Here is a 24,810-nt window from a genome sequence, read left to right as displayed (position 1 = left end):
TGTGTGTGTGTGTGTGTGTGTGTGTGGGTGTGTGTGCGTGTGTGTGTGGGTGTGTGCGTGTGTGAGAGAGAGAGAGTCAGCAGTAGATGACCTGACTGAGTGAGATTCGTGAGAATGTGTGTGTGTGTGTGTGAGTGTGTGTGTGTGTGTGTGCGTGTGTGTGTGTGTGTGTGTGTGGGTGTGTGCGTGTGTGTGAGAGAGAGAGAGAGAGTCAGCAGTCTGAGGCTTTCTCAGCTGAGGTTTCGTTCATCTGCTGCCATCATAACATCACGCAGCCATATTTACATGTTCAGAGAGGTGACTGTCAGTCGCAGGGCAGTGAAAGTGTGTGTCCTTTGTGAACTGGTGGCGTTCGTCTGGGATTCATTTGCCATTTTGGCTGACAAAATGAGACTCCATCTGCGCCTTCTCTTTAGATTACTGAAGCACCTAAGGCAGGTGTTGACGGTGTTCTGGTTGATCTCATGATGTTTTACCTCATTTTCCAAGCAATCGTTTAACCAAAACGGAGACGGACAGCTGCGATGCAGGGAGAGCGAACAGCCTTTATTTACTCTGCTCTCAGCTAAACACATGGCCAGTTTGACGTGAGCCGCTGGCCTCGCATATCTGGGCCCGGTTTGTTTGGAGTCAAAACAACGAGCCCGGTCCGTGAGAGTCAGTTCCCAGTTGTTCTGGCTTCCAGACGTCACGCTGAGGTCTGCAAGGCACTTGTGGAAATGCGTATACCACACGCTGAATTTTAGGAATCTGAATGTGTTCGTTGGCCGATTTTTCAAAGCAAGTGGCGCTAATTCAGCGGTTTCCAGCGACTGAGGCTCGTTTTATTGCGCGTATGCTCAGCAGTTCTGCAGCCACAAGTCAGATGTCTTGGGATCATGTTTAATCGATCGACGTGGGTTTGCTGAATTTGATCGCTATCTCCTATTTTTTCCCCAGACCACACCCAAATGTTGCTGTAGTCTAGACTCACCTGGACTCAAACAGTTTAAATACATTGTAACAGTTGTGAAAGCAGAAAACTGACAAGAATTTGCTGCAAAAGTGATGAAATAGCTCTGGAAAAAGAAAGAGAAGAGATCACTTAAAAATTATCAGTTTCTCTGATTTTACTTTTCATAGATAAATGTTTGAGTAAAATGAACATTGTTCTTTCATTCTATGAACTATTTATGAACTATTGACAACATGTCTCTGAAATTCCAAGCAAAACTTTAGTATTTATTTACAGAAAATGAGAAATGGTCAAAATAACAAAAAACATGCAGTGATTTCAGACCTCAAATAATGCAGAGAAAACGAGTTCATATTAATTTAGAAACAACAACACTAATGTTGTATCTCAAGAGTTCAGAAATCAGTATTTGGTGGGATAAACATGAGGTTTTCAATTCGGGTCAGTGCAGTGACCTCTTCATTTTTTCCAGAGCTGTATTATAAACTCTTACATGGTTTTCTTTTTCTTGCAAGTAAAAGTCTGAAAAGTGTGGCGTGCATTTGTATCTGCTCATCTCTATTCTCCATCCATCCATTTTCTTGCACCCTTGTCCCTTAGTGGGGTTGGGAGGGTTGCTGGTGCCCTCATCTCTATTCTGATATCCCTAAATAAAAAAAACAACTAAATGCTCTAAGAAGCCAGCCAATTAATTAGTTTAATCCAATTGCATAAAACATTATTTGTTCCCAAGAGGCAATTTAAGGGCACCGTGGAGCAGAATGATATATATATATATATATATATATATATATATATATATATACATACATACACACACACACACATATATATATGTACACACACAAGATGGTAATGGCGAACCAACCGGACATTGTGGTGGTGGATAAAGAACAGAGGAAAGCCGTTGTGGTGGATGTAGCAATACCAAGTGATTACAACATCAGGAAAAAGGAGCATGAGAAATTGGAGAAATACCAGGGCCTCAGGGAGGAACTGGAAAAGACCTGGAAGGTGAAGACCACAGTGGTGCCTGTGGTCATCGGGGCCCTCGGGGCAGTCACCCCCAAACTGGAGCAGTGGCTCAAACAGATCCCAGGAACAGCATCAGACATCTCAGTCCAGAAATGTGCAGTTCTAGGCACAGCCAAGATACTGCGCAGAACCCTCAAGCTCCCAGGCCTCTGGTAGAGGACCCGAGCTCAGAGGATGAAACAGACCACCCGCAGAGGGTGAGAAGGGAATTTTTTTTATTATTATATATATATATCGTTCTAAATATAAAATATATTATATATATTAAAGGAATGTATTAATTAATTTAATAAATTCCTTTAATAAATTTAAACCAAGTGAAGCTAAAGCTGTAGCACTTGAGAAGTTTTGCCTAAAACATATTTACAGATAAAAGTGTTTTAATCTTAAATGCAAAACATATTTCAGTTCTGGCTTAATTACAGCTCTGAATAAGTTTTTTTCTTCAATAAAAGGCATTTTTTGAGTCTGAATACTCTGGTCAACGATTAATTGATTACCAAATTAGTTGACAATTATTTCAATAATCAATTAATCACAATTAATCATAAGCCCTAGTTGAGACTAGCATGAAGCTTGCCAACAAATGTAAACTCACAGCCAAACCTACAGTGGAATGTTTTAGTTCAAAGTATATTCCTGTGGTAAAATGGCCCAGTTAAAGTACAGAGTTCACAGCCTATGACTGACTCATGTTTTACCAAACAGGAGAGTGGTTTTAAATCATGGAGCTGTTTTCTCCGTCTTCACATCTGAGTGCTACTTTGTGTTGGTTTATCGCATAAAATCACAATAAAATACATTTAAAATTGAGGTTGTAACAGGACATAATGTTCATGGATGCTCTTCTTTTTTTTCATTTTTTTATTTTATTTCCCCTCCATCTTTCATGGATCCACGTTCTCAATGTCAGCGCTTACCTCGGTGTCCGTCGCTGAACTCGACGTCGTCGAGGCTCTCGTTTCTTTGTTTTCAGAGGACACCTGAGTGGGTGAGTCCACAGCAGGAGCATGGAAGAAGTATCTGAGGTTGGATTTGAGAAACAGCGGGGAGCCCTCTCTCGGTACGGGTGATGCTGAGGGCGTGGGCATGGGAGACGGGCGTGGGGAGAGGTTTCCCATTTCAATGGCCTGGTCTTCTGTGCAGGCCAGGCCTCGTCTGCGCAGGTAGTCGTCCGTTTCTCTGTCTACCACCAGCAGCCTGGTGCGGTGGGGCGTCTCGCAGATGCGGTTTACCACCTGCAGAGAGGAGAAACAAAGACGAAACAAAAAGATTGACTGGATTGACACAGAAACATTGTGTCACACCTGTCACGGTCATGGAGGAGACTGATAGTCCTCAAGCAGATAGTTTGCAAAGTTATTTTGGCATTTGGAGGAGATCCACAATGTGGAGTGTATGGATGAAGCTTAAGGAGTCACAACACAGAGACTTATCAAAGACTGCAGCTGCCACAGCCACTCCTGAACCAGAGGCAGCTTCAGATCCTAACTAGACCCGCAACTGGTCTAGAGTCATTTTCTTAAACAAAAGTAAATTTTCTATTTAATTTGGAAACCAAGGTCCCAGAGTCTGGAGGAAGAGTGGAAACTGAGTCCCAGAATCCACTTTGCTTGAAGTCCAGAGTGAAGCTTCCACAGTCAGTGATGACTGTGGAAATGTCTTCTTACTGGTTCTGGTCCACTGGTGTTTTCTGAAGTTCTCTGTCCATCTACCAGGACATTTTTTAGAGAACTTCATGCTTCATTCAGATGATGAGCTTTAGGGAGATGTTGAATTTATTTTCCAGTAATACGAAGGCAAGTATTTTTTCACATAAGACCAGAGGTGGGGAAAGTACCCAAAAATTGTACTCAGCTTGGAATAGCACTACTTCTACATATGTTTCCTTGAGTAAAAAAAAAAAAAGCCGCCATCCGAGAAATTACTCAAGAGTAAAAATGTATTTGAGTAAAAAGTCTACAAGAACTGAGTATTTGATCAAATAATCAACCACTTAGTATTTAAAAATTACCCCATTAGACAGCCCAAAATATAATGTTATGTGGAAATTTTGGTATTTTAAAGACCAAAATGAAAAAAATTCATAGAAATAACGTAATTACAAAATAACAAAATCAGGCAAAATAACTTTTCCCCCCCAGATTCCATAACTTATGAAACTTTAATAAAAATCCCCCCAGATATCCAGTACATCATAATTAAAAAGTTACTGAAGTAAATGCAACTAGTTCCCAACATTCCATAGGACCAAAGTTGGTCAGGATAGTTTCTTTGTCTTCATAATAAAATCAGTTTTTTAAAACTGGCTCAATGGTATTTTTTTGGGTTATTTTTTGTCTGATATTTATTTAAACATCTAAAGCATTTTTTCAAAAGCATAAACTGAGAAAATTGGAATTGAGACATTTTATTCACAGTAACGCTATGCATGAGTTTTACTTTTTTCTTTCTTTTTTTCAGTTCCAGCATTTTGTCAATCTGTTTTGCGTCATCTGAAATTTTAGGCTGCTGCAGAGTCCGCGTATATTTCGGGCCTGGAGCTGATTTAAAATAATTAATACGGCATTTGGCTCTCTCGGCACCTGCTGGCACATAACGCTTTTGTGTCACGACAAAGACGAGCTGTGATTTCCATTACACAGGCTCACACTGACCCATTTAGGGCCGCCCTCGTCTTCGGGCAAGAAAGAAAAAGTTGTCCGACAGGTACACAGCGCATTGTTCCTCTCCTGGCTCATCTTCACCTTAAAAAATGTCACGCAGTGTGTGCAGTTAGTCACTCGCCTGATGATGACTTTCTTTTTCCACATTCTCCCCGTTCACCTCCACCAGTCGGTCCCCCGGCCGGAGCCCGGCCAGGTCAGCAGGGGAGCCAGGCTCCACTGTGCGGATGAACTGTCCGCCTTTCTTCTTCTCTCCGTGCAGGTGGAAGCCATATCCGCTCTGTCCTTTGATCAGAAAGCAAAGCCTGGGTCTCAGCTCGTTCTCCATCCCGGTGTGTGAAGGTGAAAAAGAAAAAAGAAAAAGAAAAAAAAACACACAACTCAAAGTGCGTCCCAGGAATTAACAGGTAGATCTGCTCCAAGAGCTTTGGGAAGTTTCTGGCTCCTAATCCAACGCGCCTCCACTCGCTCCAGAGACAAAAAGCTCATCGTCGTTATTCGGCATCATACGAATCCCGTAGTAATCCACAAAAACCTGAAGAGTGCAAATAAAAAAATATGGCAAACGCCTCCCACCCCCCACCCCCCCAAAAAAACAATCTGGGGATTAATCCATTTTTAGGGCTCAAACGCGAGCGCGCAAAGTGGTGCGTAAAATAGAGCTAAAGGGGAAACATGGACACGTTAAGTCCCGTCCATCAGTATAATCCAAGAGATCAGAGATTAGAAAGCCGGTTCACGCACGTAACACTTAATTCTCCTCGCCAGCCGGGGCGTGTGTGTCCTCCTGAGCGACCCGGCGAGAGTGGGGAGGCATCGGGAACACACGCCACTATCCCCCCGCAGCGCACACCTGGAGACGCAGCCCCGCCGCGCTGCAGGCTGGTAGGACAGTAGCTACTGTAAATATAAAGGCGGGGACACTTATTGTTGCCCCCACGCCCACCTCGGAGCGGACAAACATCGCCCTGAGCGGTGCGGCTGAAACCCGACAGGCTGTGACCTGAGAAATCAAATCTTCCCCATCAGTCCTCTGGCTCCGTATCTCTGCTGCAGATCACCGGAAGAGCGATTGCGTGAAAGCGGGGTGTGATGCACGTGAAACAAAAAGCTTTTCCGTGCGATTGTCCATGCGTGTGTGCACGGAGTTCATCATATATGCTTGAGAACGTCTCTCCTTCCTTGATTTGACTCAGATGCAGGGAAGATGAGAAGTTTGCATTTTTGCAAATGAGAAAAAAAAACAAAAAAAAAACTTCCTAGACCTATTTTGAGTTTGTTCAACCCTGTTGGGTCATATTCCCACACATGAACAAGAGAGGATTGTCTTTAAACCTTAAAACTGTAGAAAATTAAAAGTGAGGCTTGATTTTCACTGAAGTTTTCTTTTATAATTGTTTTGAGAAAATAGTGAAAAATGTAGAATTTCTAATCTTGTATTAAAAAACCCAAAGAGAAAAGCTAATGTTTTATTTGCTATTGTGTCTCCTGCTGCTTTACATGTTAAAGCTTCAGTGTGTAACTTAAAAAAAATAACAATCAGTCATCTCAAGTCTACTATTGTACAAACATGGACAATTTGTCATTTTGGTGCAGAAAGCCACAAAAGTAAAAAAAAAAAACATGTTGTGCATGACTATATCTCTGAGTGTCCAAAACAATGAGGAAGATACTAAAAGCTTATGGTGAAATTTCCAGTTAAATTTAAACTGATTTTCAATTTTTCTGTTACAACTTAAAGTATAAAACTTTAAGAACAACAACAAAAAAGATTCAAACACAGTGCTACAAAAACTTCAGTTCTTACTTTATTTGAGTTGAAAAAATTAAAATAGTACAAAAATATTCCTATCAATCACTGCATGTGTTTAATTATGAAACACATTGTGTTTTTTCTGTCCATCATCATAAATCAGTAGCTCAGGGTTTTTTTTTTTTACACTCCTTCTTAGTCTGGTGGCTTCTGGTTTGCTGCCGACTTACTTCTGCCATCACTTTCCTGTTCAGGTTCAGATTCGACCTTAAATTTGCGCGATGGACCTGGAGAGCGTGGTGATCCTGGTTTGGGTCTCTTTGCGGGAGAACATTTGTGTGCGGATGGACAGTTGTGCTGGTTCAGACACACGGAGCAGAGCGGGCTGACTGGAAGACAAACCTGCTGTCCAAAACCAACCAGCAGCCAGTTGATCTCGCTCCACAGCTCCCTGCAACAGAAACAAAACATGCTCAGGTGAGTTTCAAACAGACTTTTTGTTTGTCCTCCGGGGGGCAGCATAACCACCTGATCAATGAACATCATTCATAGAAAAATGTTCTTGTAGCCACCTGATAAACATAAACTAAATATTTTGTATTTATTTTAAGTCCAGAAATGAAAAGAATTCTGGATAATAAACACGGAAAGAGAGAAAGAAAAACAGAAAAATGGAAAAAGGAAGGAGAATTATATAAAGCAGGAAAAAAAGACAGACGCAACAAAACAAGTAAGGAAAGTCAGAAGGACAAAAGAAAAAAGGACATAAACGAAAGGGAGAAAGAAGGAAGGTAGGACATTAGGAAGAAGAGAAACGAAGGAAGAGTGCAAAGAAGGAAAGGAAGGAAGACAAAGCAGAAATGGAGAAAGGATACATGGCATGCAGAGGGAAAGAACAAGAGCAAAAATAACTTGAACTAAAAGCAAATCTTTAAGTAAAAAAAAGGTCTACAATCTGTGAGGCTATTTTTGTTAAAAACTGTATCGTGGTTACCTTGGCAACCACTCCTCCAGGGCCTTGCGTGTGTCTTCTGGGTTCTTGGTTGGTTTCTTGAGCCAGCCCAGCCTGTTGGAGATGCGATGCACGTGCGTGTCCACTCCTAAACACAAACCACCAGTGAAGACGAGTCCCCTCAGGGAGCACGCTCACACACACATGCACGCACACACACACACACACACACACATTCCTGCAGCCGTGGGTCAGCTTAGAGACAAGGTCCTTTAGAGAACGAGGTTCACTACATTGTTCATCACTAACCACGCAACACTTTACTCATTTTGAATGACAGATAGCTGCATATATTTATATTCTGAAACTATTGCTACTTCAAAATGGCCACCATTAGTGATAAAACACCTATGCCAGACACGCGGTCCCAGGCGATGTCCATAGCCAGGTGGGCCATCTTAGGTCCGACTCCAGGCAGGCGAACCAGACCCTCCACGCTGTTCGGGATATCTCCCCCGAACTCCGTCACTAGCATGGCCGACGTCTGCTTCAGAAACTTCACCTTGTTCTGCAGCGGATTAGAAGGAGGTTCAGTTTTGATTCATAGCTTTTTAAGCAAACAGAAGAAATGAAACAAGCTGGTAAAATCGGGGGGCGTTACCCTCCAGAAGCCGACGGGATAGATGAGCTCTCCCAGCGTTTTGTCGTCGGTGGCAACTATATTCTCTGCAGTGCAGCCATGCGCCCGAAGCCTCTGCATCGCTGCGCCCGTCACCTGGTCCTTTGTCTGACTGGACAGCATGAGCGACACCAACACCTGGAAACGCCTCACCTGTGAAAAGGGATGGAGTACTTAGCTCCACAGACACAGTGTATTTTAAAACTTTAAAACAAACGCAACGCAGTTCACGCCTACATGTGCGGGGGCTTGTGTGTCGTAGCATTTCTCAGCTCCCATGTTGTCCACTGGGGCGTCTCGACCGCTCCTCATCTCACGGATGAAACCCAACTGCTTCGTCCAGTCCGGAGGCTCCCAGTGCTCCGCCTTTACCCGGGAGGCGCCATCGTCTCTGTCGTACTCCACCTTAACCTGTCTCCTCCTGCGACCGCGAGGCGGCGGCGGTGATGACGCTTCAATCTCTGTGATCGGCCGGAGGCGTTGCTGGCAGCCATCTAGGCAAAAGAAAACATATAAAAGGGACAAAATATGGCATCAACAAAGAGAAGGAATGCACAAGAATACATTTATAAGAGACTAAATGTTACAAACATGTCAGTTGTTTGTTCATTTCATGACAAATAAAATAAATAATAAAGGGCTTGTGCATGAAAACTGATGGGCAGAGTTTTAATCAGAGAAGCAGCCAAAAGGTTCATGGTTACTCTGGAAGAGCTGCACAGATCCACAACTCGGGTGGGAAACCAACCATGCACATCCCCCTAAACACACCACCCCCATGGTGAAACATGATAGTGGCAGTATAATGGTGTGGGACATAGTTAATGGAGAGAAGGATGGAGTTAAATACCGGCAACTCTATAATAAAACTCTGCTAGAGACTGCCACATATCTGAGATTAGAGTAAAGGTTCACCACTGCAACAAATCCATAGAGTTGAGAATGTGTTGCAAGATTTAAAAATCAGTTGTACAGAAACTCTCTCCAATATGACCGAGTTTAGACTGTTCCACTGGCACTCTGAAGAGAGGCTTGAATCAACAAAGTTAGGACTTATTTACTACGGAGGCCGTCTGGTGACATGGGAGGGAAAAAAAAACAACATAAAAAGCAAGTCGTAGCCACCACTTAACATCTCGAGGTACAACTTTTATTATTTTCTTCTCACATGTCACCAGACAGACGGGCTCCGTACTTTAGACTTTACACATGCGCAAATAACCTTATGCAAAGTATTTAAATAAGGGCCTGTTTCTGTTTTGTCAGATTTATAATGTCAGTGTTTCTGGTGAGCCTAACGTGAACATACCGCTGGATGAAGGGGTCAAAGAGGGCTTCTCTTCGGATACTGTCGCCTCCTCCGCCTCCACCTTCACCTTCCGTGCAGGAACGGCGTCCACATCCCTCTGTCTGCTGCTGAGTTTGGACCTCAGAGAGGCCGCGGGTCCACCGCCCGCGCTGTGACTGCTGCTCCGGGTGAGAACAGAGCTGCTTTGCATGAAATACGGAGAACTCATTTTCAAACTCTGAACTACATAACACAGCCTTGTCGTCCCACAGCGGACATTACGAAGCATTGCACAGGGCAGTACACGAAGTTGGTTTCCGGATCGTAGTCTCTCAGCTCCACTGGGGATCACATAAAACAGGTTTAATATAGATGAGATTATACACCACTGTAGCGATAATCTACATATTTTTTGGCGAAAGACAGCATTTTACAAAATACAATGTAATAAAAAAACATTATTGCTAATAAACTTTTCATATGCAACAAAGGAAAACCAAATGTATAATTCACAATTTCTGAAGTTCCACCATCTTTGTTGTTGGATATTTGGAATGTCACATTTTCTAGAAATTTCGAACATTTTTACTTTTTTGTTGTCTTGCACTATAGCAGTGGTGCCTAAAGTCAGTCGTCAAGGGCCAGGATCCTGCTACTTTTAGTTCGGTCCTTGGTTCAACACAGCAAATGATTGTTCATTAGCAGAGCTTTGCAGAACACATTTGCACTTGTTTGTTCAAAAGGAATAAAACGTGTAAAATACAAAATTTCAAACTGAACTTTTTTTTTCAGTATCAAAACTTTTTTAGTTTCATATCTTGTCATTTTAATTTGTTTGTTTGAATCTTTTTCAGTTTCTAATGTCTTTTTTTCCAGTTTAAAATATTTTTTCATTTTTCAAAATATTTTTTTCTGTTTCAAATCTTTTTGTCAGTTTCCTTTTTTCTTTTGAACAAAATTTATTGCCCCAATGTTGCCCCACACAAAATCACCTTTCAACTTACCTGTAAACGAAATGTTCAGGTTATGTTTGAGTAAATGCACAAATGGCTTGCCTTAAAAGCACCTAGAACATGTCTTAAGTCAATAAGAAGCCAACTTCAGCAGTTAGCACGGTTAGCTAACTCTTAGGCTAATAACTGTAAAAGCTTCATTTTACATTGCTTGTCAAAGACTTTCCTACAATAAATAGTTTCACTGTGGTTTATAGTACCATGAAAATTGCTTACTTGTTTTGAAGACACTCTTTACTCACAATAAAAACCAGACTAGAAAAAAGAAAAACACCTTCAACTGTCCTAGAACTCCACTTCCCATGAGGGAGCGCGGCAAGCGTGTTTTCACAGGAAGTGTCGCTTGTCAGAGCATTTATGTGTCATCCGGTTGGGGAGTGGAGGTCTGAGAACAAGCTTTCGGCAACAAATAGTAAGTTATATGAATGCACAGCAGCAGCTGGTGGCCTGTTTGGCTTCCAAAGGGCGAAGCCTCGGATAAATGAAGAAGACAGCGACTCCGCTTCCGTAAGGTGAGAGAAAAAAGGGGGCCAAGAGGTGTCGCTATCTAGTTTATGTCCATAAATCTTCCAATACCAAAGCAATGTTAGCCTGTGTGAGGCATGGCAAAGCACAGCAGAGCCTTCAGCCGAGCCATTGTTCGTTTCTTATGATGACGCACTGTTTATGGTGTCCTTGCAGTCATGTTTTATTGTGGCAGGAGGATACCTGGCACAGATGTTGTTGTTGTTGTTGGACTGAAACAGACCAGCCGTTGTTTGGTTGCTCCCTCCCATCCTCCCCTCTGTCAAGTCCACATGACAGTGAACTCCTAAAACCAGCCCCCTGGGTTTACACATTTACAGGCTGCCGAGCTGCACTCCGGGGCAGCATTAAATGACCTGTTTACCATCTGCTGATGAATTTACGGAGCTACGCAGGATAAAACGGACTAACCCTGCACCCGTTCTGCCCCTCAACCAGAGGAGAAGTCAGCTTTCGAGAGTTTGAACTCATTCACATTATGCCACCTTTGCAACCGCACATTGTATAATTGAATCTCAGCTATAAATCTAGCTGACCCAAAACAAGCTCGTTCAGTCTTCCAGTCTGAGTGAGCTTGGCTGTTTTGCAAAGAATGCTGGGTAAAAACAACTACATCCTAGATGGGCACAGCACTATTTGGTAAATTTAGGTAATAGACTTTATACACGTCAGTCATTTAGAAAGAGCTAAATATGTTTTCTCGCTGTTTTATATTTTGTCTTGTTAATCTCAACAATTTATAGTTCATGGAGTTGAAGTACAACACAGGAAGCTCCTGATTTGCAACCTCTTATCACTACATCTGTTTAAAAATAAAAAACTAAATTACGATATCCTTGTTTCTTTTTCAGGCTTCCATCGGAGGCAGCTTTGAAGGACTTTCGCAATGAATAAGCAGCAAAGCAAAGAAACGCTCAAAGAAAAAGTGAAGGGGATCTTTGGGCTCGGGACGCAACGGCAGCAAACGAAGCAGTGTGACTCAAAGCTGCCAGAGTTTATAATCACAGCCGACATAATAAAGGTGAATAAAACTGCGTTTCTGTACATATTTGTTCAGACTTTGCTTCTGGTCCTGTCCCCGGGCGCTCCTCCTTCGTCTGTGTCTTTGCAGCTTAGAGTTTCCATGTTAAATGCAGCTTGAAATACGTTGACTCTGGTGAGGTAGGAAGCCTCTGTCTGTGCAACCAAGCTGGTATTTTGCAGATGTTTTGTGTCTGGTGTCGAAGAGCCGCTCTCCGTGGTCATTTCAGACATATTACACCATGTATTTAGTGAAACTGATGAAGAAATATCGGTTGTGTTGCATATTTCAAGGCGGAATGTTTTGTGGTAGTTTTTGTGGGTTTAAAGGTGAAAGTTACTTAGAAACCACACACAGAAGTTTTGAATAATAAATAAAAATACATTAATCTGCTTATAAATATTTTCAAGTATTTTGATCTTACCTAATATCTTCCCTCATATTTTTCATGGCACCTTTGCTTTTTTGTTTTTGTTTTGTTTTTGCAGGAACTGCATCCTGATTGTGGCCTGAGCAACCGCATCCGGATGATGAACCAAATCTGCGATCTGGCAAAAATCAAAAAATTTGAGGAGGTGACTGAAATGTTTTTGTTTGTCTACTATGTTTTGTTTTTTTTGTAAGAGCAACATGTGGAATTCTCCACATTCATGAAACCTGTGATTCGGTGTTGTTCAGAATGCGGTGGAGGCTGTGTGGAAAGCCGTGGAGGACATGCTGTCCCCGGAGCAGCCGGCAGAGGCCCGACATGCGGTCCTGCAGCTTCTCAGGGCCATCATACAAGGACAGGTAGACATGATTCATCTTGTGCAAAATATGCACAAGTCTGAAGTCAAAACAAAATCCTACAACAAACAAACTTGGAATGAGAACAGCTGAACCTGGTGCCAAAGAAGAACGGCATCAGAACAGAGATCGTAAATCTGGGCATCGATGAACAATAGCTTGAAGGAATGATAATAATAAGCTCATATGATGATTATTTGCTTAATGAGGAGGAGGAAGAAACCAGTAGAAATTTTGTCAGAGAGACACGAGATTGGAAAGGAAATTGAGGATGTGGATTCAGGACCCCGGGTTTTAAAAGTGGTTCATGATGAGCGCAGTCTGCCTGTAATTCAGTGAATGAATTACAAACAATAAGAACATGTCAACAGTCTGATGTTACACACACAAAATGTTATATTATCTCTAAAAGTGTCAGATATCGACTCCCAGAAAATGTCATTTGAGTCCAAAATGGGCTAATCAGAGTGTTGTTGTTGTTTTTTCCAAGGGTGAGTGGCTCGGTCCTCTGAGGGCGTACTTTTTTAAGGTGATCAGAGACTACCAACCCTGCAACGAGGACCTTTCAGAAAGACTGGAGGTGTTCAAGGCTTTGACTGAAAATGGGAAGGACATCACGTACTTGGAGGAGGACATAGGTAAAAAAAAAAAAAAAAGAGTAAATAAGTTCTTTTAACTAACAGCTTTTTCTTTTGCATCTTCTCAACACACCAGTCCTAATAATAAGTTGCTTCACTTCTCATTTCCATTAAAACGTTTTTTTCTCTCTCAGCACGGTTCGTCCTCCTGTGGATGGACATAGGTCTCACCTCAGACTTTCTCCATGTTCTTGTGAATTTGGTCAAGTACAACAGCTGCTATCTGGATCAGAACGTCTCCAGCATGGTGCAGTAAGTTGCAGTAACACATGGAAACACCTGAGGGTTTTATTAACTTCTTTCTGTCAGACCCATTTATGTATAGATGCTATTTTTTTTACAGTTTGTTGGTATTTTGCACGTATTGACCGTCTGCTTTCTGCAGGAAAATCTGTCTTCTGTGCAACAGAACAACATCATCCACTGACATAGAGGTTGGTGTTGTCTCTATGGTGCACTTCTTAAAAAAATAACTTATTGAAATATTGATTTGTGTACTTAAGACTTTTCTGCTGTCTGGCTTACAATACCCTTCAAGATAATATATTGGATAAAGATTATTGATGTTTAATATCCAGATTTCATTGTAAGACTTTGTTTGTGATGTCAGGAGAAGATATGGTTTTAAATAAAAACAAAGAAAAACTACATCCTGATCAACTGTTTAACCCATTTCACTTTAATTTCTGACGTTTTTCAAAAACTAATTAACAGCTAGTAAATTTAGTAATTGAAATAAGCTTAATTAATAGCAACAGTAAGTTTAATAGGGACTGTGATCCTCTGGCAACCTACCCAGAGTTTACAAATATATTAGTGCTCCTCAAGAACAGTCAGTTGCCTTAAAACATAAAATTTTCTCAGGTATCTTCTTGATCAACCTTTCCTTTTACGCTAAACTTTCAAAAGAAACTATAAAGCTAGTAGTCATAACCAGTGGTGGGACTCGGTTGTAATATTTTTGTGTAGTTACGTTGCATGTTAGCGATGCTAATCATAGTTTTGGTTGTGTTTTGTTGCGTCCAGGTGGCGCTCCAGGTCTTGGATGCCGTTGTGTGCTACAACTGCCTGCCCTCTGAGTCCCTCACTGTCTTCATTATAACGCTCTGCCGTACGGTTAACGTGAAGGAGTTCTGCGAATCCTGCTGGAAGGTGGGGAAGGGAACCGCTGCAGATAAATATTTGCTTTGATTTTAGAAATGCTCATACGTCTGGCTCATGTATGTTTTATTTTTTTCCTTTTTGCTGCTGTGTGTCTCCAGCTGATGAGGAAAGTCCTGGGGACGCATCTGGGCCACAGCGCTATTTACACCATGTGCCGCATCATGGAGGAGAGGTATTGTTCTTGTCATGTTTTTAAAAAAATTATTATTATTTCCACTAATGCTTTGTTTGAAAAATAAATATTCTGGTGTTTAAAGTGGATTGTCCACCAGGGTGTACATGGAGGACGCTCCACTGCTGAGAGGAGCCGTGTTCTTTGTGGGAATGGCTCTGTGGGGCGCCCACAGACTCCCTGCTCTAAAAAACACACCGACACTAGTGTTGCCATCTTTCTACAAGGTAACCAGTTCATTCATGTTAATCTACTCGCACACATTTACAGCTCGAGTTGTGACACTATATACACTTGTTTGTCTTAAATTGTTCAAATTCCAGTATGAACACATCTGAATCTGAATCTTCCTAATCAGACTTCACATGAATGTTCCAAACATGAATTTTCCTCCAAACATGAATGTGCAGGATGACTATCCTTGGCTGTGTGTCTTTGTTTTGCCAGTGGGCCCTACTACTTCCCCAGTTCTGCATGTAGCAGCCACGGCGTTTAAGCTGTTGGCATTAGAGAGGCGCTCTCTACATCTTTCGACCGAAACAGGCCAGCAGCCGGTCGGTTTTTGGCACCTAAATGTCAAAATCTTCACAGAAATATAAAGATGGAACCCCAAATAATCTACTTAGTTTATTAGCGATGTTCACAGTGGGAGGTGGAAAGACTTCCCGTCTCATTCAGTATTAAGGTAGACGGAAGCAGAAGGTGCTTGTTTACATACCGCTTTTTGTTTAATTGTAAGCCTGCAGTGAGCGGCGCTACTAAGATGAAACTCGAGGAGCTTGTCGAGTGTTTATATTTCACAACAGAACCGCATAAAGTGCATTTTGCATCCCACACCGCACTCTGTTTGGACTGCTTCTCTTTTCCGTTTTGGTATGGCTGCCTTTTTTTTTTTGTATCAACTGACTACTTCAGGATGACCAGTGGCGCCCTCTGCTGGATGGCGGCAAAACTTCAACACTGAAAGAAGATATTAGTTGGACTGGAACTAAGTTCAATCTAATACATCATTCATTTTTTTGCCTTCCTGGTGCTTATTGCTCCAAATATTATAATTTATGCCATTCTGCTCTTTCTGATAAGCGCAAGTATAACATTGTTATTGGGTTGTTAATAGTCAGGGTGTCCTGCCTAGACTGTGATTGTCTGTTTAATACAGAATATAGTTTCAAAACAAGAACAATGCATGGTGCTTCTTTTGTTCCAAGTAATAACTTGACTCATTTTGAATCACCAGAAATATATTGAAACAGGTTAAATACTTAAGAGCAAGATGTAGTACTCTGCTTTCAGCCAGCTGCCAGACAGCATGCAGCAACAGATGATAGAGAGGCATCGTTGCTTCACTCTTAGGCTAGCTCACTTAAACCCTAAATGTAAGAGCTATATTTAAATCAAAGCATACAGACAAGTCAGACGGACCTGCTGAGTAATAACTGTGGTCGCCTGACTTCTGCTTTCAGGCCATGTCATGTGCCAACGAGGTGGTGTCATATGAGATCGTCCTCTCCATCACCAGGCTGATTAAGAAGTATGGCAAAGAGCTGCAGGTGGTCACATGGGACATCCTGCTGGGCATCATAGAGCGGCTGCTGCAGCAGATCCAGGTTCACGCAAACACAACGCGCACGGAGAGGAGGTGGGAAATGAACAGGTCTGTAGAGACTGAGCTCGTTTTTGTTGTTGTGTGCGTTGTCAGATGATAGGCAGCGCCGAGCTGAAGGCCATCGTTTACGAGCTCCTGACCACAGTGGAAGAGCTGTATGAGCAGAACGGCTACCACGGCTCCACGGAGAAGTTCTTCAGTCTGGTGGAGAAATGTGCAGACAAGAGACCCGTTCGTACTCCCTGTGCTGCCCTGCATTTCTGTCCTCTCCTCCGGGTCGCCTTCCATTCTCATTTTTTATCTCTGTGTGCGACAGGACGCCTCGGTGCTGACCCTCGTCTCGTACAGAGCGCAATCCATTCAGCCTGCGAAGGACGGCTGGATCCAGAGCCTCCACTGCCTGATGGAAAAATTCTTCAGGTAGGACGCGCTCTGTCTGGAATCAGTCCACCCGTTTCAGCTTTGCTCAGACTCTTGATGAGTCCTCTCTTTGTCACTCTGAAAGGAACGAGATGCGCAGTGGGATCAGGATCAAAGTTCTTCACATCCTGTCGTTCGTTCTGAGTACTAATCGCCAGCTCTATGAGGTTTGAATACTCATCTGCATTTATCTGTAAATTCAGTGCACTGATCAGATGAAAGACTTTCCATTGTGGGCTGTTTTCCATTTCAAAGCTATTTAAAAGTTAGAAACTGAACTTGTTTTTATATAACTTTTTGGTAAGTTTGATCGTTTATGTTAACTGAAGCTGAAACTCTGCTAAACTCTGCTAAAGCATATTTACAGATATCTTGAATGTATGTACGTTTTATATGATTAGGGCTTAATTACTGCTCTGAATGTTTGGTTTTTTTTTTTTCAGCAAATGGCTTTTTTCTTAGTCTGAATACTCCACTAACAATTATCCAATTACTAAATGTGTTGACTATTATCGATTATTTCAATAACCAATTAATTGTTTCAGCCCTGATTAATTTGATGTAAAGTAAAGATTTATCTAGAAGCCCCTGCTCTTTTTCCATTTTGTTGCTTTTTCTCCAGGACGAGCTCATTGAGAAGGTGGTGATCCCTCAGCTCAATGGGATCGCTGACGACCGGGACCTGGCGGTCAGAAAGCAGGCCACCCAGCTGCTGGTGGACCTCGCCGAGGGCTGCAACACGCATCACTTCACCAGCCTCCTGGACATCATCGAGAGGGTAAACGCAGGCGAAGACGAGATCTCGGAGGCGTTTAGTCACTTCCAGTTCAGTCAGGTTGAAGTCTAGCTCTCCGTACAGGTGGCCAGTCGCTCTCTGGTTTGCTCCGGATCCCTGGAGGCTTCTGACCCCACAGCTGACTCTCCCATGGAGGATGTCAAGACTGCAGTGCTGGGGCTGTTGGAGATCCTGCAGGTACGTCTCTGGCAGCGTTGCGTCTGTTTTTGCAGAAATGTGTTATTGGTGTGGAGTTGGATTATGAAGAACTCTTACTCTGTCCTACGACAGAGCAAACTTTACAGCCTGCCAGCCAGCCACGCCAGTCGTGTTTATGAGCTGCTTATCAGCCACCTGCAGCTCCACTACAAGAACAAGTACTGCTCAGCTGTTGCTTCTGCTGTTCGGCTACAGGTAAAAACCAATCAATTTTCTGTTCACATTTCATCTCTGCTCAGCTCCGGCCTGCATTATTTATTTTTTTTTCTTCTTCTTTTCAACTTGTTTGTTCAGGTGTTTGATTTCTTCCTGATGATGCGTGCCGACTCTCTGCACCGCGTCGGGGTGCCCAACAAGGACGGAGCGATGAGGTTCAGCCCTTACTGTTACTGTGACGCCGGGTAAAAAAACGGAGACGCGCACAAAAGAAGCTCATCTCGCTCGAAGCGGCCTGAATGTGACAAAGCCGTTTGGTTTTTCAGGGAGCCAGAGAAGCGGGTTTGCGATAAGAAGCCGTCAGGTTCTATATCGCCCCCTGCTGGCTGTCCTGCTCCGGCCGCTGCGGCTCCTCCTGCTTCAGCAGCCTCCATCCGCTCAGCCTGCCTTCCCTACGCGCCTGCCTTCAGCGTCCTGCTGCAGTGCCTCAAGATGGTACACATATAACCCGACACAGGGAAGCCGCCTGTGTTTTTTTTTTTTTTAATGAGATTATGAGGATTTACTGTGAAGAAACTAGTAATCACAGGGGTTTTAGACACATCTGTAGACATAAACTAGATCAGACTTAAAGTTTAGAATGAGTTTTTATCATGTTCCAAGTATTGGTCAGTTTTAAAAAAGGATCAAATGTAATAATTCTTCATAAATACATTGATTTTAATATGGAATTATATTGAAATGGTTTGTTTTAGCCCTTACTTTTCCACTTTGTTGATTTAGAATTTTATCCCCTAATATTTTGGGATTTTGAGTTGGTGACTGACTGCATGCTCATTACTCATTATAACTCGCATGAGTAAATATATTACAGTCTCTTATTTGGTTTTCCGTTCCCAGTGGTGGGAAGTAACGAAGTACAAGTACGTCGTTACTGTACTTAAGTACATTTTTCGTGTATCTGTACTTTACTTAAGTAGATTTAATAATGGATACTTTCTACTTTTACTCCACTACATTTTACAGTAAGTATCTGTACTTTCTACTTCACTACATTTCTACAAAACTGTCGCGTTACTCGTTACATCCAAGTCGCATTGCTCTTTTCTTCCGTTAAAATGTGAAGTTCAGGGACTTAAGGTGGCGCCGTAAAATCCGAGCAATAACGTGACTTACTGTCTGTTGTCACCCATCGGCTCTACCTTTACTCACACGCGGAGCTCCAAGACATGCGCAGTAGTTTCCTCTGAGCGTCAGTAATATAATAGTACGGAAGCGCTGCATAAATAATAAGATATGGCGACATGTAAAATCAGCAGCGCTTCGCTTTCACAGACGGTGGGGACTTCGTCCAATTTTTAACGTCACTTGGAAGGAAATCTTAAAGAAAGATAAGCTCCGTGGACGTGATGCTAGCAAAGCTAGCTGTATTGACTGAGACACATGTTGCATCTGCAATGACTGACATGTCGCAGGTATGGGACAACGCTGTGACCAAAGTGCAATATTGTAATATGACATTCATGGACGATCCGATTCTTCTGGACGGATCTTGACTAAGTCCTATAGTGCTGAAGCCTCACTGAGAGCCGTTCTTTGTTCTTGTAATGCTCTGCGTAGACTGCAGTAGCTATTTTATTTCATTAAAATATTTTTATATTTAATTGGTGAATAAATAAAACAAGAACGTAGGAACGCAGAGCATGCTCATTGCTCTTTGTTTTCGTCACCTGTCATGGTGGCAGACGTTGCAGCAGGAGGGAGGATGAGAACAGTCACGGTGCTCCTCCTGCTTGGTTACTTCTTGCTTATTGGGCCTTGGACAGTGTTCATAGTTTAGCGTTGTTAATTGCTATGTTTAATGGTGCAGACAATTATTATTTCTGACATTGGCAATATGGGCAACCGCACAGGGCGTTATTTTTTTTTTAGGGATGGCAGGAGACCTCTGTGTATTGTGGCACAGAGATGAAAGCAAAACAGAATGAGGAAGAGTTTGAATTGATACTGGTTAAATTTATTTCAGCTCTTAAGTATTTAATATCTAGGTGGGAAAGTGAACCTTTCAGATCAATTTGAGAAGCAGTTTTGATAGGTGCACTTAATTTTATTGTCATGTAGCATGGGGTGCTGGTTTTGATTTGGTCTTGGGTTCAGTGGTCYAGACTACAACTCTGCTACGWGGCTCCTTGGTTCCATGTCCTCCTCTGCCAGTTGGATTTCTTTCAAAATAAATGTGTGGCAAAAAAGTGAAGTTCATGTTATGTTAGGACAGGAGACGAGATGTTTCCATCCCTGAAATTATGATGCATAGAATCACATATCTAAGTCTAAACTATGTTACAGAGTAAACTCAATAAAAACATGTTTTATCTGTGGCATATGATCATATGATCGGTMCACTTAATGATATTAGTGATTAGGCAATGCATTAGCAAGTACTTTTACTTTTAATACTTAAGTATTTTTAAAAACCAGTACTTTTTTACTTTTACTTAAGTAAAATGTTAATGTGGTACTTTGACTTTTACTTGAGCACATTTTTGTCTCTGTATTTGTACTTTTACTTAAGTAAATTTTTTGAGTACTTTCTCCACCACTGTCCGTTCCAAACAGGCCAGCGCACACAAGACTTTAATTTGGTTTCATTTATTTGTTTCCTAGGAGACGGACTGGAAGGTGTTGAAACTTGTTCTGGACAAACTCCCTTGGACGCTGCAGTACAAAGTGCTGCTGCTCACCTCGTCTTGCAGCTTGGACCAGCTCTGTTCCACGCTCTGCGCCATGGTAGCCCACATTCACACATTAACGAGTTCCCAAGCCAGTAGTCGGTGTTGAGCCGCGTCATTTCTGTCTGTAAAGGTGACGGATCGTCAGATCTCGGAGCGTTTGAAAAGGATGCCTGAGGGTTTTTCCCGCACAGATGTCCAGCTGGCTGTGGTTCCCGTTCTCACGGCGATAACCTCTTACCATAGCTACCTGGACCAATCCAGACAGGTAGACATTATTAGGTTTAGAATTTAATCATTTTTAGATTTCAGATCAACACCCAACCTTCCCGGCTTTAATTTCCTTCTCCTCCTGCAGAGAGAGTTGGTTCAGTGTCTGGAGACCGGCCTCATCTATCGCTGTGCCAAGCAGTGTGTGGTGGCTCTGACGATGTGCACAGTGGAGATGCCTGATATCATGATCAAGCTTCTCCCGGCTCTGATAGTCAAGCTCACCCACATCTCTGCCACCGTTGCCATGGCGTCTCCCATGCTTGAGTTTCTCTCTAGTGAGTTCTCGAAGCTGATCTGTTTAGATATAATCTGAGGATGTAAGTGTGTAATGTTTGGTGTCCTCTGTGTCTTGCAGCTCTGGTGCGCTTACCCCATCTGTACGCCAACTTTGTAGCCGAGCAGTACGTCAGCGTGTTCGCCATCTCGCTGCCCTACACTAATCCGTCCAAGTTAGTGCCGTCACATATCAATGTGCATTCTGTCAGCTGCACAGGCTCTCTTTGATTCATTTCTGTTTGCCCCCATCAGATTCAATCAATACATCGTATCCCTGGCCCATCATGTGATCGCCATGTGGTTCATACGCTGCAGACTCCCCTTCCGCAAGGACTTTGTTCAGTACATCACCAAGGTGAAACATTTTCAACGGTTCATTACCTCCAAATTTTTGTGGGAAAATATGAATAATGTTCATATTTAGATCGGAAACAATCTAGGTGATCGGATTGGGCCAGGTCGGGTCAAAGTTATTTGCTTGAAGGTCGGGTTGCGTCGGGTTCAGGCTTTTGTGGTGCGTTTAAAAAGCATACAATACGTCCAGCACAGAGAAAACCAAATGAGAATCCACCGTATAAAGTTGTATTAAACTACTTATTGTAGTCTAAATAATAGAGATAAATTTATTATTTTGACTTATTATCCTCAACAGCTTACCCTGTTGAGGAAAGAAAAACGGGTGCAGCTGCACCCTGCTCCGCTCCTATCAGTCACACATCCCAGAGGATTTCCACTTGACTCACCCTGCTGTTACAACAAACGACAAAATGGAGCTGCAAGATGTTGAACAGAAGCTAAAAATGGCAGAAGTTACTCAAACTATGGAATAAAAACGAAAGCATTAAAATCTTAATTAAAATGTCTGTTTTACTAATTAAAGTTAATTAGTCCGGTTGCATCGGGCTCAGGCTTTAGGCCTGATATAAACTAATTTTTTTTTTGTGAATTTTGTGGGATATGTGCCACGATTAAGGTGGACAAAAATCCTCAAAATAATTTGTCTTGCGTGTTTACATCACATTAACCTGGCACTTAAACCCAGAGAGTGGTTTTTATTCTGTTTTCAATGTTTTTGCCTCTGGACTGACTGGTGTCGGCGCATTTCAGAGTGACCCCTGCGAACGTTTCTCTGCAGGGCTTGCGCTCCAACGCATTGCTTCCGTTTGACGACGGACACGAGCAAAGTCCCTTCCGCGCACGGAGCACCAGCCTCAACGAGAGACCCAAAAGGTAAAGCACGTTTCCTCGCTCTGCTGACGTAGCAGCCGGCAGCACCGCACACAGCCCAATGTGGCCGACATCAGGAGGGACGGGGGTAAATACGCTGATGTGTTTAACCGCTGTGACTCCTCTCAGGTTGCCATGGTGATCATTATTCCTTCTACATCTTCTGTTTGCATTTTTAAAATCGATTCTGTCACAATTTGTCATGCCAAGCGATTCACAGTGGATGCTGTTTTAACGCCATCACTTGTGTGATGTAGCATTTTTTATTTTTATTTTGTTTAGCTGCTAGCGTCATATAACTAGGTTGTTTTTTTGTTTTTGCATTTTGTTTCTCACTCACTACTTTACAGTCATACAGACACCAGGAAGAGATCAGAGAAGAGCTAAAACTTTTTCTTCTTTCTCTATCATTTCACTGGTGTTTATGGTAAGAAGCACATTCCATGTTCATGAGGGGAACTCTGAGTTGTAAGCAGCCGTTCTTTGAGTAAGTTGTTTCTTTTCCGTTTTGCAGTTGAACCAACTAAAAGAAACATTAGTACAACCATTGGCTATTAGTTCTACTTCCACCTGAACAGCATTAAAAAAGAACATATATACAACACGGGTACTGAAAGTAACTGGAGCTAATTAGCAAATATTGTTCTGTTGGAAAAAAAAAATGTTTCAAGAGATTAGTTTGGTTTTAAACATAAAGAACTAAAGAACCTCATGAAAAATGGCAAACACAAACGCCTCTTCCATCCTCCAAAATGCTGAACGAATGTGGTGTTTTCACTAATATTTGACTGATGTCCAGTTTCAAGGGGTATTTGTAACATTGCAGTTTGTCAAGTTAAAACCACAAACTCCTGTTTTGTTAATGTGACAGACTAACACAAAGTGGTACATATTGGTGAAGTGGAAGCAAACGGATGCATTGTTTTCATCGCAGATAAAAACCTTAAAAGTGTGGTGTTCATTTTAATCTGATACCACTAGATAAAATTCAGTGCAACCCGATGTCCGATCTTTGATTGGTTTAGATCAAAACATACTAATTTGGTGTAAAAGCCACTGGATGTCTGGTCCTATTTACTATCAAACTGAATTGGTGGTAATTTTTTACTATTTTTATCGAGGGCCTCTGGCTGCAGTTTGGACGTTTGGTGTGTGATATAAAATGTCTGTGGTTGCAACATGACAAAATAAGACAAATGAGGTCCTCTGCTAGGTTCTCTTTGTGGTTCCTCTACTAATATTACACCAATAATCAATATTACCTCCAGTAACTCACACATGGCATCATCATCCTTGTGCTTTTAATGTCTGCTGCAGGATTGGTGCTCAGCACGTCATTACGTTCATTCATTCAATGCTGGTTTACTTTCGAGATTTTTTTTTTTTTTAAATCCAAAGCTTTTCTTGTATTCTTTAGTATTTGACCTGCTGTTCTCCAATCCACAACTTTAGTCCGATTGTTTGATTTAGTTAAATTTCTGATGTTTTGCTTTCTATTTTGCAAAGCCTGTGCTTTAGTCCTGTCATGGGCCAAAACTGCCACAATCCAGTAAACGTATGTTTACTTCAGACTCATGGATATGATAATTTAAGAAAATGGAGATAATTATTTAGAACAATTCCATATATTTAGACTATTGTCGGTTTATTAAATACAGAATAAAAAAAATGGTTTGTGTGTTAAAATCATGTATTTTTGTAATAAAAATATATTTTTTTATTCTTTAGTTCATGAAATGACAGACCAATAGCCTTGTCTTTAGCAGGCTTTGGCCCACCACCTGACTTTGACAGGTAAAGAGTACAGATAAACACTTAAACTTTAGCATTTTGATTATATTTAAATAATTTAATTTTAATTATTAGATATTATTGTTTTAAATGCAGAATATAAATAACATCTATAACATTGAAACATTTATGTGTTTTATCAGAACACAAATATTTTCTGATAAAACAGAACACATTTCTGTGTTATGTGTTAAAATGTGAATATTTTAACATACTTCAGCATTTATTTAGCAACTTATTTATTTATTTATGGATGGTGGCACTTTTGATCCTCCATACGACTCATCCCTACTTCTATAATTCTGTCACATTAGTCGTTTCCGTCACTTTGAACCTGCTGAAATGTGTATTTTGTTGCTTTCCTGAATACTTCCTGTGTATTTTTTGATTTCTGAGTAGCAGAGGCTGTTTGACCCTCTGCTTTGTAGCTGGTGTGTTTTTATTTTTTGGTTTTACCCTTTCTTAAATCCTCTTTTCTTTCTCCGTTCTCCTGTTATCTGACTCATGTTGTTCACTGCTGTTAATTTTCACCTTATGTTTTTTTGTTTCTTTATTTGACCCCTGCTCCTCCTCCTCCTCCTCCTCCTCTGCTGCCTCCTGCGATTGGGTGCTGCGTTATGGTTGTGGTTTTGGGGGTGGTTGTGTCATCCTGGATCCTCCCCCCACACATTGCTCCTGGCCCCGCCCCTCC

General features: G+C 41.9%; 3 protein-coding genes across 8 annotated transcripts in view; 1 reads left to right on the top strand and 2 right to left on the bottom strand.

Annotated features, from left to right (window-relative positions):
• nherf2 (NHERF family PDZ scaffold protein 2) overlaps positions 1-5,686 on the bottom strand; it is a 13,207-nt gene extending 7,521 nt beyond the window's left edge. Inside the window, exons 1-2 of the mRNA XM_008410692.2 lie at positions 4,778-5,686; positions 2,911-3,228 (exon numbers count right to left, since the gene is read on the bottom strand). Of these exons, the coding sequence (XP_008408914.1) occupies positions 2,911-3,228; positions 4,778-4,984 (525 nt within the window). The 5' untranslated portion in view covers positions 4,985-5,686. The remainder of the gene's footprint in view (positions 1-2,910; positions 3,229-4,777) is intronic.
• Positions 5,687-6,442: 756 nt separating this feature from the next.
• nthl1 (nth-like DNA glycosylase 1) lies at positions 6,443-10,637 on the bottom strand. 2 transcript variants are annotated; one of them, XM_008410770.2, is made up of 7 exons: positions 10,558-10,637; positions 9,350-9,669; positions 8,278-8,534; positions 8,023-8,193; positions 7,770-7,929; positions 7,404-7,509; positions 6,443-6,860 (listed from the first exon to the last, which is right to left on the bottom strand). In XM_008410770.2, exons 2-7 carry the CDS (start codon positions 9,615-9,617, stop codon positions 6,605-6,607), a joined length of 1,218 nt encoding a protein of 405 aa, XP_008408992.1. In that variant the 5' UTR covers positions 9,618-9,669; positions 10,558-10,637; the 3' UTR covers positions 6,443-6,604. The 2 variants fall into 2 exon arrangements, with proteins under 2 accessions (XP_008408992.1, XP_008409000.1); XM_008410778.2 differs by having other exon boundaries at positions 10,333-10,623.
• Positions 9,429-24,810, top strand: part of tsc2 (TSC complex subunit 2) — a 28,733-nt gene continuing 13,351 nt past the window's right edge. For 2 of the 5 annotated variants that reach the window (XM_017305699.1, XM_008410740.2), the window contains exons 1-25: positions 10,712-10,853; positions 11,718-11,887; positions 12,376-12,462; positions 12,566-12,676; positions 13,164-13,311; positions 13,446-13,563; positions 13,697-13,745; positions 14,338-14,463; positions 14,574-14,647; positions 14,748-14,874; positions 16,111-16,254; positions 16,347-16,484; positions 16,570-16,673; positions 16,759-16,840; positions 17,296-17,451; positions 17,533-17,646; positions 17,740-17,862; positions 17,962-18,068; positions 18,150-18,318; positions 20,488-20,610; positions 20,686-20,820; positions 20,911-21,100; positions 21,181-21,274; positions 21,354-21,456; positions 22,237-22,331. In XM_017305699.1, coding sequence (XP_017161188.1) covers positions 11,753-11,887; positions 12,376-12,462; positions 12,566-12,676; positions 13,164-13,311; positions 13,446-13,563; positions 13,697-13,745; positions 14,338-14,463; positions 14,574-14,647; positions 14,748-14,874; positions 16,111-16,254; positions 16,347-16,484; positions 16,570-16,673; positions 16,759-16,840; positions 17,296-17,451; positions 17,533-17,646; positions 17,740-17,862; positions 17,962-18,068; positions 18,150-18,318; positions 20,488-20,610; positions 20,686-20,820; positions 20,911-21,100; positions 21,181-21,274; positions 21,354-21,456; positions 22,237-22,331 — 2,852 coding nt within the window. In that variant the 5' untranslated portion in view covers positions 10,712-10,853; positions 11,718-11,752. Of the gene's footprint in view, positions 9,517-10,711; positions 10,854-11,717; positions 11,888-12,375; positions 12,463-12,565; positions 12,677-13,163; positions 13,312-13,445; positions 13,564-13,696; positions 13,746-14,337; positions 14,464-14,573; positions 14,648-14,732; positions 14,875-16,110; positions 16,255-16,346; positions 16,485-16,569; positions 16,674-16,758; positions 16,841-17,295; positions 17,452-17,532; positions 17,647-17,739; positions 17,863-17,961; positions 18,069-18,149; positions 18,319-20,487; positions 20,611-20,685; positions 20,821-20,910; positions 21,101-21,180; positions 21,275-21,353; positions 21,457-22,236; positions 22,332-24,810 lie in introns of those variants that run through there. The other 3 variants (XM_017305698.1, XM_008410730.2, XM_017305693.1) reach the window with 2 other exon arrangements.

The sequence above is a fragment of the Poecilia reticulata genome, linkage group LG1, assembly GCF_000633615.1.
Source record: "Poecilia reticulata strain Guanapo linkage group LG1, Guppy_female_1.0+MT, whole genome shotgun sequence".
NCBI lineage: Eukaryota > Metazoa > Chordata > Actinopteri > Cyprinodontiformes > Poeciliidae > Poecilia > Poecilia reticulata.
This window is presented reverse-complemented; position numbering and strand designations above follow the sequence as displayed.